Source organism: Phaseolus vulgaris, chromosome 10 (genome assembly GCF_000499845.2).
Source record: "Phaseolus vulgaris cultivar G19833 chromosome 10, P. vulgaris v2.0, whole genome shotgun sequence".
In the NCBI taxonomy this organism is placed as follows: domain Eukaryota; kingdom Viridiplantae; phylum Streptophyta; class Magnoliopsida; order Fabales; family Fabaceae; genus Phaseolus; species Phaseolus vulgaris.
This window is the reverse complement of record NC_023750.2, coordinates 25,624,417-25,640,329: the sequence shown is the minus strand read 5'-3', so window position 1 is coordinate 25,640,329 and position 15,913 is coordinate 25,624,417. Positions and strand designations below refer to the sequence as shown.

Genomic DNA, 15,913 nt, shown 5'->3' with positions numbered 1-15,913 from the left:
ATGATGTGAGGTCATAAGAGTTTCAGCATATAAATTATCAAGATTCAATTTATATAAACCATCATAAAGAGTATCATATCCAATCAAACAAGTACTCTTATACAAACTGAAACAACCATTCCCAAAATTAAAAGGGTATCCAACAACATCAAGTTTAGACAAAGAAACTAAATTTCTAGAGATACTAGGTACACAAAAAATATCCATCAATTCTAAATAAGATCCAATGTCAAGATTAAACGATAAGTCTCGACAACTTCCACTAGAACCTTCACTCTATTCCTTATAAAGACAAATTTTTCATTCGGTTTTATGGTTCGGTTGAAAGGAATTCCTGCATCATATTAGAAACATGAGTTGTGCATCCAGAATCAATCCACCAAGAATTATGTGGAACTTTAGTTAAGTTTGATTCAAAACATACATAATAAGTATTATGCTTTCCTTTCTTTTTTAACCAAGTCTTACGTTAATCCTTTTGAAAATATCCAGATTGCTCACATAAATGACATTTGTCATTTTTCTTCTGGAGTTTAGTAAAGGACTCGTTTATCTTTAATGGTCATTTAGCCTTTCCATGTTTCTTGTAAACTTTCTTTCCAACTTCCTAATTGTTCACATAATTAATGGAGTAGTTTCCTTGATTCTTAAGTTTGATCTCTTCCTGAACTAACATATTGTGCAATTCATGCACATTCCATTTGTCTTTCATGGTATTATAGTTCATTTGGAAAAGACCATACTCAAACGGTAATGAGTTCAAGATGAACTGCACAAGAAAAAGTTTATCCACTACCATTCCAAGTGACTTAAGTCTTGCTGCAATATTTGTCATTTCAATGACATGTTCATTTATAGTACGAGAACTATCAAATTTCATGGTAGTTAAGGTACTCATTAATGTCCCAGCAAGAGACTTATCAATATTTTGGGAGCGCTCTTCCACAAGCTTCATAAATTATTTTGTATTATCAGTTTTGGGAAGAACAAACTTAATATTACTTGTTATGTTCCTTAACATAAACATCATGCTAAGTCTGTTTGACCTTTTACAAGCTTTATCTCTTCAATGTTGCTAGCATCAAAAAAAGCAACATGTTTCTAATTAGGAAAATTCAATCCATTAAAGATTGGAACAAACTTAGCATATGAATGTAAAGACACAAGAACAAATACTTTAATTAACACATGTTTAACATTAATACTTCGAGTCATAAACTAAACATACAATATAGATTCAGATAACAAACAAACATTTTATGCATATTAATGTTCTCCTTTAGGTGATACATTAATACACAAAACATAATGATGTTAATAATATTAACATTATTTGGCAAGACATATGCATTAACTAGAAATACTTGTTATCTTTGGATATACAAACAAAACTAATAACACATACTCACTACCAACAATCATATCTATTAATTATAAGGACAACTAATCAACTTTTGGTTGATCCACAAATGCCTTATAATAATGAATTTCAATTTACCCATAAATAAATAATTTACCATCCATTCTATAGGTAATTAAAATAAAATTCATTAGTAATTTGGAATTAAATAAAACATAAAGATTTGATCACTATGGTGATTAGCAAATCTATCATACAAACAATTCAAAAAATAATATCATTAATTGAAATAAATTTCATCAGTAATTTGAAATTAAATTAAACATAAAGATTTGATCACTTTGGTGATTAACAAATCTATCATACAAATAATTCCAAAAATAACATCATTAATTGAAATAAGATTTATGAGTAATTTGAAATTAAATAAAACATAAAGATTTTATCACTTTGGCACAAATCTATATAATTCCAAAAATAATATTATTATTTAAAATCAAATTCATCAGTAATTTGGAATTAAATAAAACATAAAGATTTGATCACTTTGGTGATTACAAATCTATCATACAGATAATTCCAGAAATAATATCATTCATAAAAAATATATAAAAGTATATGTTTATATCCTTAGTTTTATTTATCATAATCTTTTCATCTTGCATTTAAAATAAAACAAGAATTCATCATTTATGATGCAACGAAAGACTTGAGATTTTTCATTATTTTAATTTGAAATCAATTCCTAATGCAACATAAATAAAGGGATAAATTAAACCTTACAATTTATCTTTTATGATATGGCAAAAGACTTGAGATTTCATTATTTTAATTTGAAATCGATTTGTAATGCAACAGAAATAAAGGGATAAATTAAACCATCAAAATTATCCTCAAATGATATTATTTTCAATTTTCATAATTTTAAAATTAGGGTTCATAAAATTGGGAAAAACATCATTCATGGATAATCATAAATTTGAGCAACCATGCCCTGATACCACATGTACAATCAAAGCGTTCTAAATCACGTAAAATCAAATCCTACAGTAATGAACATCATCATCTTAAGGATCTTACAAATTATGATTCTCACACATCATATTCAATTATAATAGAGAAAAACACTTACCTTAATCCATGAGAGTTCTTATTGAGCAGTTTCGTCTTTAATCTCTTTTTCTCAATCTATCTCTTGGCAATTTTGTTCTTGTCACACCCTTTATTGATGGTCAACAATGAGACAATCTTCTTTGCAGGGACAAAATCCTATTTCTATTCTTTCTCAATCTCCATCAGGTTAGCTTTCATTAGGTAATATAAATTGTACCGTCCCGTATCAGGACGTTGACTAAGTCAAGGTCAAAGTCAACGATTGGAAGGTCAAAGTCAACTCAAGGTGTCGCCCAGGTGTAGAGACGCCAAGAGGAAGCGTCGCCAAGGCAGGACAAGGCGTCACTAAGGCATGGCGTCGCCTAGGTGAAGGCGTCGCCCAGGTGAAGGCGTCGCCCAGGTGAAGGCGTCGCCTAGGTGAAGGCGTCGCCCAGGCGAGGGCGTCGCCAGATCAAACAGTGTAAAAGCAAGGCAATCACGGTGTGGTTCCCCGATACCCATGGGTAGGAAAGACCATGGAGGGAGCGACGTCGTGGGAAAGCCTCAGGTCCCGATATCTCGGGAAAGTGATAAAGAGAAGGAAAAGGTGGCTTCAAGGCCATAGTGATAGTACCAGTGAAGGGCAGCCTGACTCGCGAAGTACCCCTGCCGCCCCAGAGACGCCTTCGGGACAGATACGACCCAAGAGGAAGGTCACGCCCAGGATAACCGGGTGCAGGGTGTGAGAGGAAGGCAGATACGCTCTCAGAGTAAGTGGCTAGATACTTGGGGGCATGAGTTGGCACCCAAAAAGCCACCCCTAGCGCAGTAGCACTCCCAAGCAGGAGGACCCACACGTAGAAACGTCCCCGGATGGGCAGAAACGCCCCCAGATGGGGTCAAGGCGTCGTGAGGCCCTCCACGTATATGACAGCAATGCCGGAATAGAAACACCCTCTAGTCAGGTGCCAGGTAATTAAAGATATTCAATACAGTTTCCCTTTTCAGCATTCAGGTACTATTATGGCTCCCAAGCGTTTCGACGTCTTAAATGCGCTACGTTTCGTAATCAAGCGCTTTAATGAGTGCGTTACGTTTGAGTTTAAAAGCGCTTTAAGGCGCTTTAAATGCTGGGGGGCAGTTTAAATAGCGCTGAGAATGTCGGAAAAAGGGTTGGAACCTTTGGCAAATTAACGAAAAACTCTTTGGTTGCTTGCTCGTGCTTTAAGGTCACGTACAAGTGATCGGAGAAGATTTCTGCCTAAAGGAGACAACACACACACAGATACACAGTTCTTTTACCACCTTCAGAGTGCCACACGCGGTGCTCAGATACGGGGGTGGACAGTTTTTTGGTGTTTCTTGCTGGCTGACTTGAGCGTCGGAGTGCAAACGGCCGCTAGGGCGCCTCTTTGTCCTCTTTTTTGCAGGAATTCGCAGGCAATCAGTGGGAAGGAGTCCTTAGCTGACGGTTGAGGCCACGCACGAAGACGTCCCGGTCAACCAGACGGAACATATATATATATATATATATATATATATATATATATATATATATATATATATATATATATTTAACTTCTTACATTAATCAATGGACCTTGAATTTTATTAAATCATGTTTAGACCCAAATTAAGCACAAAGACAGTATGTCATCAGCTTTAATATCTGATAGGGATATTAACAATTGTAATACTCGTTTAAGCGCATCCCGTATCTTGGTGGAACCATCGAATTTGTGGGAAATTGGAAAGCAAGTAGGGTTAACCTATCATAGGGAGGAAGAGGAGGTCGTCAAAGAATATGTATTCATGGAAGAGAGAGACTCAGAGATTGTGAATTGCTCAAAGGAGGGTAACAAAAATGGTTTTTAATGTTAAGTGTGAACTTGAATATAAGAGGGTTGGGGGGAAGTACCAAAGCTAAGTACTTGAGACAAGTCATAGCTTGTGAGGGAGATAAATTTGTATGTCTGCAAGAAACGAAATCAAAGGTGTTCTCGAAAACCAAGTGTTTTTCTTTGTGGGGGGACAATAAGATCGGTTGGCTACATTATGAAGGAGACAATGTAAGTGGTAGTTTGATGTCTATGTGGCATCAAGAAGCTTTTAGTTACATTAGTCATGTGATGGGGAATGGGTTTATTGTTGTTTGTGGTAAACATCTTAAATTTAATCTCAGATGTGCAGTGGTAAATGTCTACATTGCCTCCATAAGAAGATCCTTTGGGCGGAGTTGACCAACATTAAAGCGGCATCACAAGATTTGGTTTGGTGCTTTTGTGGTGACTTTAATGCCACTAGAAGACGTAGTGACAGGAAAGGAACTAGGGTCAAGGATGACTAATCAAGCGAGATTAAAGGCTTCAATAGCTTCATCGATGCAAATGTACTTCTAGACCTCCCTATTGTAGGTAAAAAAATTCACTTGTTTAATTCAAATGGTTCGGAAAAGAGTAGATCAGATAGAGTGTTTATCTCTGAAGAGTGGAAAATTGGCCAATGTGTAAACAGTACGTGCAACGAAGGGAAGTTTCTGACCACTGTGCTATAGTGGTGATGTCTATGGATAAAGATTGGGGACCTAAACCTTTTTGAACCATCAATGCTTGGTTTATGGAGAGGGGCTTTTGTGAGATGGTGAAGGATAAGTGGAACTCCTATCCCGCTCAGGGGAGTGGTTTTTTTAGGTTCAAAGAGAAGTTGAAGTTTTTGAAGGGTGATCTAAAAGTATGGAACAGGGATGTGTTTGGTAACATTCATACCAGTAAGAAGAGGATTTTGCAGGAAATAGAGGATCTTGATTACCAAGCCTGCAATGACGTCCTTTGGGAAAGTGATAGGTTGAAGAGGATTGAGTTGGTAAGTCGTATGAGGGAAGCTGAAAAAATATTAGATTCTCTTATATGCCAAAAAGCTAGAGCAAGCTGGTTCAAGAATGGGGACTCCTGTACCAAATTTTATCATTCGTCTTTGAGATGGAGAAGACTCGGGAATGAAGTAAAGGGTGTTGAGGTAGGGGGCCAATGGTGTGAGGAACCTAGTATAGTGCACGTTGAAGGGAATAAGCTCTTTGAAAATAGATTCAAATCAACGAAAGATTTTGGAGTTAGACTTGATGCGATCGAGTTTAAGGCTCTATCATCGGAGGACAGTTTGGGCCTAATAGCTGGCTTTTCTGAGGAAGAAATAAGGGACGCTGTGTGGAATTGTGAAGGTACAAAGAGTCCAAGTCCTGATGGATTCAACTTCAATTTTATTAAGTAAAGTTGGGATGTCATAAAGGAAGAGGTTGTGGCAGCGATGGTTCTCTTTCATGAAACTGGGTGTATCCCAAAGGGACCTTGCTAAGCTTGAGCAATATAGACCTATTTCTTTAGTGGGTGTTATGTACAAAATCATATCAAAGGTGTTGGCTGGCAGTATTAAGAAATTACTATCATCAATTATTGATGACAGTCAATCGACATTCCTAAAGGACAAAGGGATTCTAGATAGCGTGCTTATGGCTAATGAGGTGGTAGAGGATCTAAGGAGGGGTGGGAGGAGTAGTTTGTGCTTAAAAGTGGATTTCGAAAAAGCATATGACTCAGTCAGATGGGAGTTCCTTTATGATATGCTACATAGGATGGGGTTTCACAATTACTGGATTATGTGGATTCAAGGATGCCAGGAAAGTGCTACTGTGTCAGTGCTAGTCAATGGTGTTAGAATGTATGGCTTTAAACTAGAGGGGGGTGAATGGTTTAAAGAGGGTTTTCACAAACTTTTTAAGATAGAATGAAATTCTCTGCAAGAAACCAGATTTAGGAATTCAGTTTGCCAAGAACAAAGCTCAAAACAGAAAAGCAACAGAAAAACAATTGGTTGTTTCGCAAAAACAATCGGTTGTTTATACCAGAAAATAACAGTACTGAAATTAAAGAGTTTAAGGAAGAGAGAATTGCACAAACAGTTTATATTGGTTCACTCTTAACCTAAGAGCTACATCCAGTTTCCCAGAAACCATTGGGGAATCCACTAGATAATCAAATCCAGATTACATACACACACCACCAAAGAAGTGACATTGATCCCCTCAAGACACACACTTCCTTTGGCTCAGCACATACACCACCAAGAATGTTGATCTTGACAACCTCAAGAGCACACAACTGTTCTTGGCTTTACAACACCAGAATGTACACAAATCTGAGAACGAATTACACTGTTACAGAATGAATTGAAATCAATACAGAGTAATCCTATTCCACTTCTCTCTTGAATAACCAAAGCTCAAGTTCAAACTCAAATTGCTTCAAAAACTCTTTGAAAACTCAAATTTGTTTTTCTGTCTTCTTGTTTGTTATAAAACATTAACAAACTATTTATTGTTTTCAAATCTTGGTCAAAGCATTTAAAGCAGAAGCGTATTCAGTTATGAAATCAATTAAAGCTCTTCTAACAACCAAAATTGTTTTTTGTTAGGATTCCAAACAAACAATCGATTGAAATAGCGAATCAATCGGTTGTTTGGGTTTGACCACAAGTCAACCATCCAAAACAGTTTTCAAACTTTTTCAAAGACACCTAAGTATAAAACAATCGGTTGTTTCGATAAAACAACAAGTTGTTTTTCACTTAGTTTGAAAAACACTTTAATCTTAAAAGATTTGAAAACACTTAAGATTTAGATTCAACAGAGAGTGGATTACAAATAAAATCTATCCCAGATCCTATTCTAAAGCATCTCAGCAACAGCAAGCACATCCAGCCTTTCATCAAACTCAAAGGATTTGGATTCTTCAAAGCTTGAACACACTTGATTCAACAAATGGGAGCCCTACAGAGGAATTTAAACCGTCAAGAGGGTTGAGACAAGATAATCCCTTAGCCCCCTTCCTCTTTATAGTGGTTGTCGAAGGCCTTGCCAGGCTAGTAAGGCAAGCTGTGAAGACCAATCTACTATCTAGCCTCAAATTCGGAAGAAATGAGGTTGAACTGTGCATCCTACAGTTTGCAAATGATATCTTGTTCTTATGTGAGGATGCATTTACCAATGTGATGACACTGAAAGCTATCCTAAAGGGTTTTGAGTTATCCTCAGGACTGAAGATCAACTTCCATAAGTCAAAGCTAGCAGGCATAAATGTCCTTAGAATCAATATTGACTGTTATACAAAGACCTTGAACTGTGCTCAGATGGGTATTCTGTTTACCTACTTGGGCCTAGAAGTTGAGGGAAATCCAAGAAAGAAAAACTTCTGGGAGCCTGTTTGCACAAGCTGAAATCCAGGCTCAATGTGTGGAAAGGGAGATTCTTATCTATGGCAGGAAGAATATGTTTAATCAAATTTGTTATCACGGTCATACCACTTTACTACCTGTCTCTGTTTAGAGCTCCGGAGTCAGTATGCAAAAGCATCATCAGTATCCAAATGAGGTTTTTGTGGGGTTGGGGAAAGGAAAAGAGACCGATTTCATGGGTTAGTTGGAAAATCTTATGTAAACCAAGAGAGGAAGGAGGGTTGGGCCTCAGAGACATTTGAAAGTTTAATGTTGCGCTCTTGGCTAAGTGGAAATGGCGTTGTATCTCTAACGAGAATGGGAGGTGGAAGGAGTGTTTGGACTCAAAGTATGGCAGGGAACTCGATACCTCTCAAACATCAGTGAAACTCCAATCCTGGTGGTGGAGAGATTTATTGAAGGTATGTAAAGAGGGAGGAGGAGATGGGTGGTTTCAAGAAAAAGTTGACTGGAAACTAGGAAGTGGAGACAAAGCAAGATTTTGGGAGGATGTGTGGGTTGGAAATTCTACTCTCAAAACTTTGTTCCCCAGATTGTAGCGGTAGACCTTGGTATGCACATCTCCAGGGCCAATGTAATTAAGGAAGAGAAGGATGTCCAGGTGTGGAGAGGTGATGAATCCAGGTGCTTTACGGTGAGTTCTGCTTATAAATGCCTAGCCAAGTCTAAAAGGGCCCCCCAAATTGATGTGTTCAAGTAACTATGGAAGATTAAGGCGTTCCCAAATGTGACGATCACAGCCTGGAGGGTATTATTGGGTAGAATGCCAACAAAAGAGTGTTTGAGTAGGAGAGGGGTGATGTTGAACACTACTGTTTGCGCCTTATGTCAGACCAAGGAAGAGTCTTGTCAACACCTCTTCCTGCAATGCAAACATGCCTTATGCGTTTGGTCCTTGTGCTTTAAATGGATTGGAATCTTATTTGTCCAACATAAAGATCTATAACTCACTTTGAGAGCTTCCACCTGATTCAGACTAGTAATAAACAAAAATTGGTTTGGAAAGGGGTATGGGAAGCTATAGTCTAGTGTATGTGGGAATATAGAAACTCAGTTGTGTTCAACCAAGGAGTTGCATATGCAGAAGAAGTGTTCCAAAATGCCCAACTTAAATCGTGGTTATGGATGAAGCATAAGACACATAATTTTAACTACTCTTTTGCATATTGGGTTTTAAATCCAATGTCCTGCATTAGTAGGTGATCCTGCCTGTTGACCAAAACGTTGGAGCTTTGCCTCGTCAAACTTGGATCGACGTGTGCGCCGCGTCAACCTCCGTCCTTCACCGCGATCCACCTCAAGAACCTGCAAAAGAACAGAACGGCGCCGCTGCGGCCGATCGCACTCCAACGCCCAAGTCAGTGACTGAACCACCAAATACTAAGAGTAACACTCAAGAACTCTCAAGGAACCGTGAACCAGTTCTCTCTCAGTATACTCAAGAACTCGCAAGCGTAAAGAAGACAATCTGAACGTGCGTACCTCAGAAGTTCGTTGGGAAACCCTTATATACCTGGACACTTTCTCTCTCCTGGCAGTTACACATCTGGACACGTGGCTCGCATCCAGCTGTACACGTGCCATCATCTGGAGCCTCCTTGACTTGGGCGCTGCTTCTGACTCTCTTTTGGCTAAGTTACTTATGCATGATACTACTCAGTGCATAGTTGCCTTGGAGCGCGATCTCTACTGGATTGGCGAGTTAGGGTGCCTTCGTACACACCTTCCCTGTGGTCTCGCCGGCCGCCTTCATGATCTGCACCACCTGTTTCACCGTGTATGCTCAAGCAAGCTGTCCCCCGACCTCATCCTCTGGCCAGCTGGGAAATGTCTATCTGCCTTCATCTCCGGCGATGTCCTTGTTTCGGCGATCTCCAATCACTTGGTCGCCTGGATTCATATATGGCGACTTCATCTTTAACCCGGTGACTGCCGGTTCTGGTGTGCTGGAGATCGGAGCACGCCAACTTAATAACTGGCGACTACACGAGCCCCCGACTTCCTTCCCTTCTGCCAGCCAGGCGTCCCATCAACACGCCTATACAATAGCTTGGTGCCACGTCATCACTTCCGACTACCAGGGCGGTACAGTAGGTATAAGTAAGTGGCATTAGTTGGAACCAAGATGCCTTGGAGGAGGAGGGAGGGCAATGTTGCTATGCCTTGGAGGAGGAAGGAAGCAAGAACTGGTATGTCTGTGAAGGAGGTGGGTGGAGTAGTAGATCCGTTGCAGAATCTGTAAGCAGGGGCGGTTCACCTGATGCAGGTTACTGGATGCACAAAGATGTCTTGGATGTAGCAATCCATATGCTTTTGGTGTAAAAGCTATATGCAATATGCATAGCTTATGTGGCTTGGTCTTGGATACTGGATGGTGGAATGTAGGTTATTGATGTTCAAGACTAATAACCTTGGTCTACGAGTTATGCCTAAACATTTGTAAGGGAATTTATCGACCTCTGTAGCAAAACCAATTTGTTGGTGTTGTCTGTGCTGTTGTAGATCTGTCAGGAGAGCTGAGTTGTAAAAGGAACTGAGGAAAAGGAGGTGCAGGTGTTCTAGTGCTCATGTGAAGGAAAATGAAGAAGGAATACTTTTTCAAATATTATCATGGGGCCTGCAGCAACCATAGAAGGGTTGATGGAGTTTTTCATGGAATGTCTAACTCAATGGTTGAGGTAGCAGGAAATGTCTAACGTTTACCACCTTAACAAGGGACATCAGCGACAATGCAGACCACTGTTGTTAGCGCCTTAGTTTGGCTACTAACACCTTATTCAATGGGTTTTATATGGCCTGTGAAACAAGCTCCAAATAGGTCTCATTTTGTGGATGATGTTGTTGTCTGGAGAGGTTTTTTCTGATTTTTGACACGAAGAGGCAGGGTAGATTCAAATCACATGGTTTCTGGAAGTAAAACCCATGTTAATATGATGTCTGGAGCAGTTGTCTGTAGTGATGTTTTTAAATCCGAAGTGGCTGGTTTACTTTGTATGGAGCCTCACTTCTCACATTTGATGCACTGCCAGTACTGGTTTACTAGTTTGCTGGTTTTTGTGTGATGGAGTTGTTGGCTGGGTGCAGGTGAAGCTCACTGATTTACAGTAAGGGGCCATCAAATGTAGGAGGATTCATCTATGCTCTTGAAATTGTAGCTTAGCCTTCAATGCATCATTCAAGGGGCCTTTTTTGGTCTGATTTGTGCGTTAGATGCAGAGCAAATTTCAATCAACTGCAGTGGATTGTTGGCCTATGCATGGAGCCCCGAATGGTGCACCTGTTGTGATGCCAAAGCTGGGTTGGGAAAGGGTTGTTGGTTGGTGCTTCTAGCATGAGGCAATCAAGTACAACAAGTTCTTTTCTCCTATGTATGGATGCATTGTTGGTGTGGTGTGGACCTCAAACATCTGTTGGTTCTCTTTTTTATGCTTCCTTTGGGTCTGGTGTGGACCTCTAGTGGGCTGGAGGGTTTGTGGGTTACTACTACAGTAGGTATGCTCTGGTAGCAAACTGTTGTTGTTTTTTTGTTTCCGTTCTATATACGGGTTGGACCACCCCTAAAGTGATCCCCTTTAATTCAATTAATTCTTTGCCGATAAAAAAAAAGTGTTCAAACCCAAAGTCCTATATCTATTTCATATGTTATAAAATTAATTTACATAATTTTCTTTATAAAAGAGCAGTATTGTGATATAGGAAGGTTGAGTTACGTGATTGATGTATGAATAATTAAATATGGATTTGCAATGAAAATGACGAATGGCCTTTGGAAGTTGGGTTCCAAAAAGACCTTCTGAATTCCAAAATACTCAATCCATAAGATTTTTATGCATAGTTTGTTTTTTACATCTTGGAAGGGGAGAAAGTACATTATGGAAGAAGGGAACCTTTTAATCTCAGAAGAGGATAATTTTGCATTATAAAAAGTGCATGCCAAAATAGAGAAAATTTTCATTATAGAAAGTACATTCTAATATTGACTTATGAATTTAGGTTTCCAAAAGTGAAACAGCCCAACCCTAACACTTTTTAAAAAAATTAATGAGACTATTTCGTTCATTTCACCGTTATGACAGAGTGAAGATTCGAAATTGGTATATTGAAAAGAAAAAAGCAAAAGTCTTTACCAAAATGGGTAATTGAATTCAAAATTTATAAAAATGGGTAGCTTAATTTTTTTATATTTAAAACGTGACTTCGTAATAGAAATTGTATTTTCAAACACAACTTTTGTCATTTACATTTTTTTTTGACAGAAATCATCTTTGTATTCACCACTTTAGTATTAATATTTCATATAAAAGGTATAGTAGTCATTAAGTTCATCACTACTTTACTGTGTTAGGGAAAGAAGGGATATTGATTATGATTTCATTTTAGTATAATTGGTTGAACATGGAGTATTTTACAATCATTGTTCAAATAATCAAACTCAACGTGGTTGTTCATAGTCAACTTTTTATAACAATTTTGGATTGAAATATGCACAAAGCCCTTACACTCATTTCATCAATCATATTTTTCATAATAAATTTGGTCATAGTACAACAGCTCAAATACATTGACCAAGTAGTGAAAGAAACAAAAAATAATATTAACTATCACTATTTAAGAAATTAAAATTTATTAAAACACACATGAATGCCATAGTTTTGTCTGAAAAACTATATTTATTAATTTCTCAAACCAGTTGCAAGTCTATTTGTCAATGAGGCTCAACAAAACTGAAAAAAAAAGAACCTTAAGCTTTAATCAAAAGAAAGACAATTATTATTTTTATTACCATACAAATCATTCCAACTACTACTAGGGTTTCCTTGTAGCATAGGATTCATGAAAAATCAATAACTAGGCTGTTAATTAACACTTAATGAAGGAAATTTGTGAAAGTAAAAGTTCATTATATTTTGATAAATGCAATTTTTATAAAAAAAAATATATTAATATTTCGACAAAAGGAAAAAAAGGTGAATGTTCTTCTGGTATGACTAAAAGTCTTTTAAACCATTATGCATTTGATGGCATCTGTGGTACACCACATGTTCAGAACACAACCAATGACAGTTGTTGAATATAACAATTATTTAATGGAAAGCTATGATTTTAGTCAAACAAGTCATATAGCAAAGTTAGGAATTTTATTCCAATTGATTCAATTGTTTTCTCAAGGTTCAATATTTTCTTTAAAATTCCACTTTAGGAATAACTTGAATGATGGTGAAATTGTTGAATAGTTTCATGACTCTCTTATGATAATTACTTGATTTTGATAATCTTTCCCATATTTAGATAGGAGAATTTGAGTTTCGTTCATGTGGGTATGAATGTGTTCCCAATACACAAAAATGTCCTTCACTATAAGATCTATATTTAGCATTATATGATTAAATCTAATGCAACATTTTCCATGGAAATTCCTATGGACACCCATGGTGTATGTTGGAAGTAAGTTTATAATCTAGACATAAAGCAAAAGCAAGTGTTTCTTTAGCTTTAGCACATTTGATTCAGTCTTTAAATTATTTTAAAGTGTTGAATATGCTATGACAAGTTTTTGAAAAAAGTATGAAATGAAAAATTATAAAGTAGTGTAAATGCACAAAGGTTGTTTTAGAAAAGTTGGATGTGTAAATGGGTTGGGAAGCCAAATCAATATTTTTAGTAGTCAAATCTTGTAGTTAGGGATGGTTAAGCTAATGCATATTGCTTCATTTTGACCCACCCACCCACCCACAACTTCTCCATTGATAAGTGTTTGCTTGTTCATTGCATCTTTTTTTTCTTAAAAAAATATTTAATTTTTTGCCTTATTTTTTCTTAATATATTCTCTAATTTTCATCCACTCAATTGTAAAAAGTTTGATCAACATATAAACTTACATCTATATAGTTGTTGTTGGAGATAGTAGAAGAGGAAAGAGACTAATGAAAATAAAAAAAATGATGGATAGTTTCGAAGAGAAGGAAATAAAAAAAAATTGCTATAAAAGATAGTGAAATTAATTCGAAGGAGATGAAAAGATAATAAGTTAATGAATAAGATAATGGATTAAATCATGCATCAGTTATATATATATATTTTTTTCCATTTTTTTAATCTCCCAATTCTTTTAATGCTCCCGTTATAGCAATAGTAAAACAATGAAATAAAAAATATTTAAAATAAAAATTATTAATAAAAATTAAAATGAAAATAAAATACAAATACAAATAATAATTACAATGACATTTATTTATTTTTAAATTAATTATTATTTAAAAATAGTTTTCTTTTCTTTTCTATAATTAATCTTTTTTCACCTTGTTTTCTTCCAGCAAACCACTTTATTTTACATAAATTGATATACTTACACTAAAGTGTACGTATGTGAGAAATAATATATAATATTATAAAAAGAAATTCAAGTTGTAAAACAACTTTCATTTTTACTTTATTTTCCACAGAACAAAAATCTTATGTAAGAAAATTAAGTCAAATCTCACTCCTTCCAATAACTCGCTGATAAATTTTTATACAGTGAGGGCAAAAAAAATTATAATGTAAAAACTATTTTAAATTTTTAATAAGCACATGATATTACGATAACAAAATCCAAAATATCTAAAACTTTTATGATTACATCATTCTCTACGCATTTTTAAATTTTAAAAATGTTATATTATTTTCCATATCAATAGTATAAAAAATAAGAAGAAAAAATTATAAAATTAATACCAAATCATTATCTCGTTAAACTTTACTATTTCTTAAATTTATTTTTAGAAAAAAAAAACTTATAAAAGAGTACAATAATATTTTATGGAAAAAAATTATTAAACATAATAAAATTATTAAATAAAAATTAGTATTAAAAATAAAAAATAATTAATCACTAAATTGATTAAATTAGATAATATTTTAAAAATAAATAAAAAGAATATTTAAAGTATTGTTATTAATAAATAGTTTTTAAATTGATTTTTAACTACTTATTAAGGTTTTAACTAACAATTATTTATATTATAAAGTTGGTAGTTAATTATATATCAATTTAGAAATTATTTATTAATAAAAAAATATTTTATATAATAATAATTTTTTTAATATTTATAATAATATCTAAGTTAATTAATTTAATAACTAATTGTTTTTATATTTTAAAAAAAAATATTTAATGATTTAATTCCCATACTATTGTAGATGTAAAAGGATGGTGATTTGTTTATATTTAAAAAAAGTACACATACCATTATAGTATACTCCATATAAAAGTACCAAAATAATTTATTAAGCATAATCTTAGAATAGGAAAAACACTCATTAATTTTCACCAAACTCTCATCTTTCAAAGTCAACATTTGGTGCAATCTAAAATAATAACTATTTATGTATCACATGCCTCTACATATTCTAAGCATTATATAACATAATGAAACAACCAAATGGCACAAGTTAGGTGGATGACTAAGCTTGAACTATGGAGAGGTGATCCAAGCTCCATAAATTTGCAATGGTTAAGGAGTATTAGAGCTTTGATTTTTATTTGAGTGTTGGCTATTTAAAGGAAGATTACACATGGTATTAAAAAGGTGGTTTAAAATGGACTTTATGAGAAAAAAATAAATAAACACTTTCATTCATGGATTATTAATTTGGAATGTTGGAATGAAGATTTTGAGCTGGATTGAAAAGACCATTTTATATATAACTTAAACTTTTTCTATTTTAAAGCATAATGAGAACAAGTTTTCATATTTTCTTTCTTAATTCTTTTGTGAAATGACAAAGCAATACACTATAAGAAAATTATTATATAAAAATTAATTTAAAAAAAAAAAATTATTTATTATATTAATTAAATTAAATATTATTTTTAAAATTAATTTTTTTTATTAATATTTAAATTAATTTTTATTATTAATAAATAGTTTTTAAATTAATATTTAAAATTATTTTTTATTAATTATTTTCTAATAGTAATATTTACATAAGAAAATTTCCTGTAATATGCAGACAAACCTAAAACTTCATATTTGCATACACTTTCTAAAACCACATGTCACATTACCCATTTTAGTTGTTTTATTGTCCATTTTCACATTTTCTAATATTTATCATACATCCATTTTAATTGATTGTCTATTTTTTAATCAATTAGGTTAGTGTACATGTAGGAATTGTTCATTTTTATTTAC

At 34.8% G+C, this 15,913-nt stretch overlaps 1 protein-coding gene across 1 annotated transcript; it reads left to right on the top strand.

Moving 5' to 3' along the window:
- The first annotated feature begins 5,089 nt into the window (after positions 1-5,089).
- On the top strand, positions 5,090-5,719 carry LOC137817544 (uncharacterized). The gene has a single exon (XM_068620836.1). The coding sequence runs from the start codon at positions 5,090-5,092 to the stop codon at positions 5,717-5,719; it is 630 nt and encodes a 209-aa protein (XP_068476937.1).
- Positions 5,720-15,913: the final 10,194 nt, after the last annotated feature.

Excerpts from the sequence above, each read along its gene's own strand:
- LOC137817544 (XM_068620836.1), top strand. The coding sequence starts at position 5,090 with ATGGTGAAGGATAAGTGGAACTCCTATCCCGCTCAGGGGAGTGGTTTT.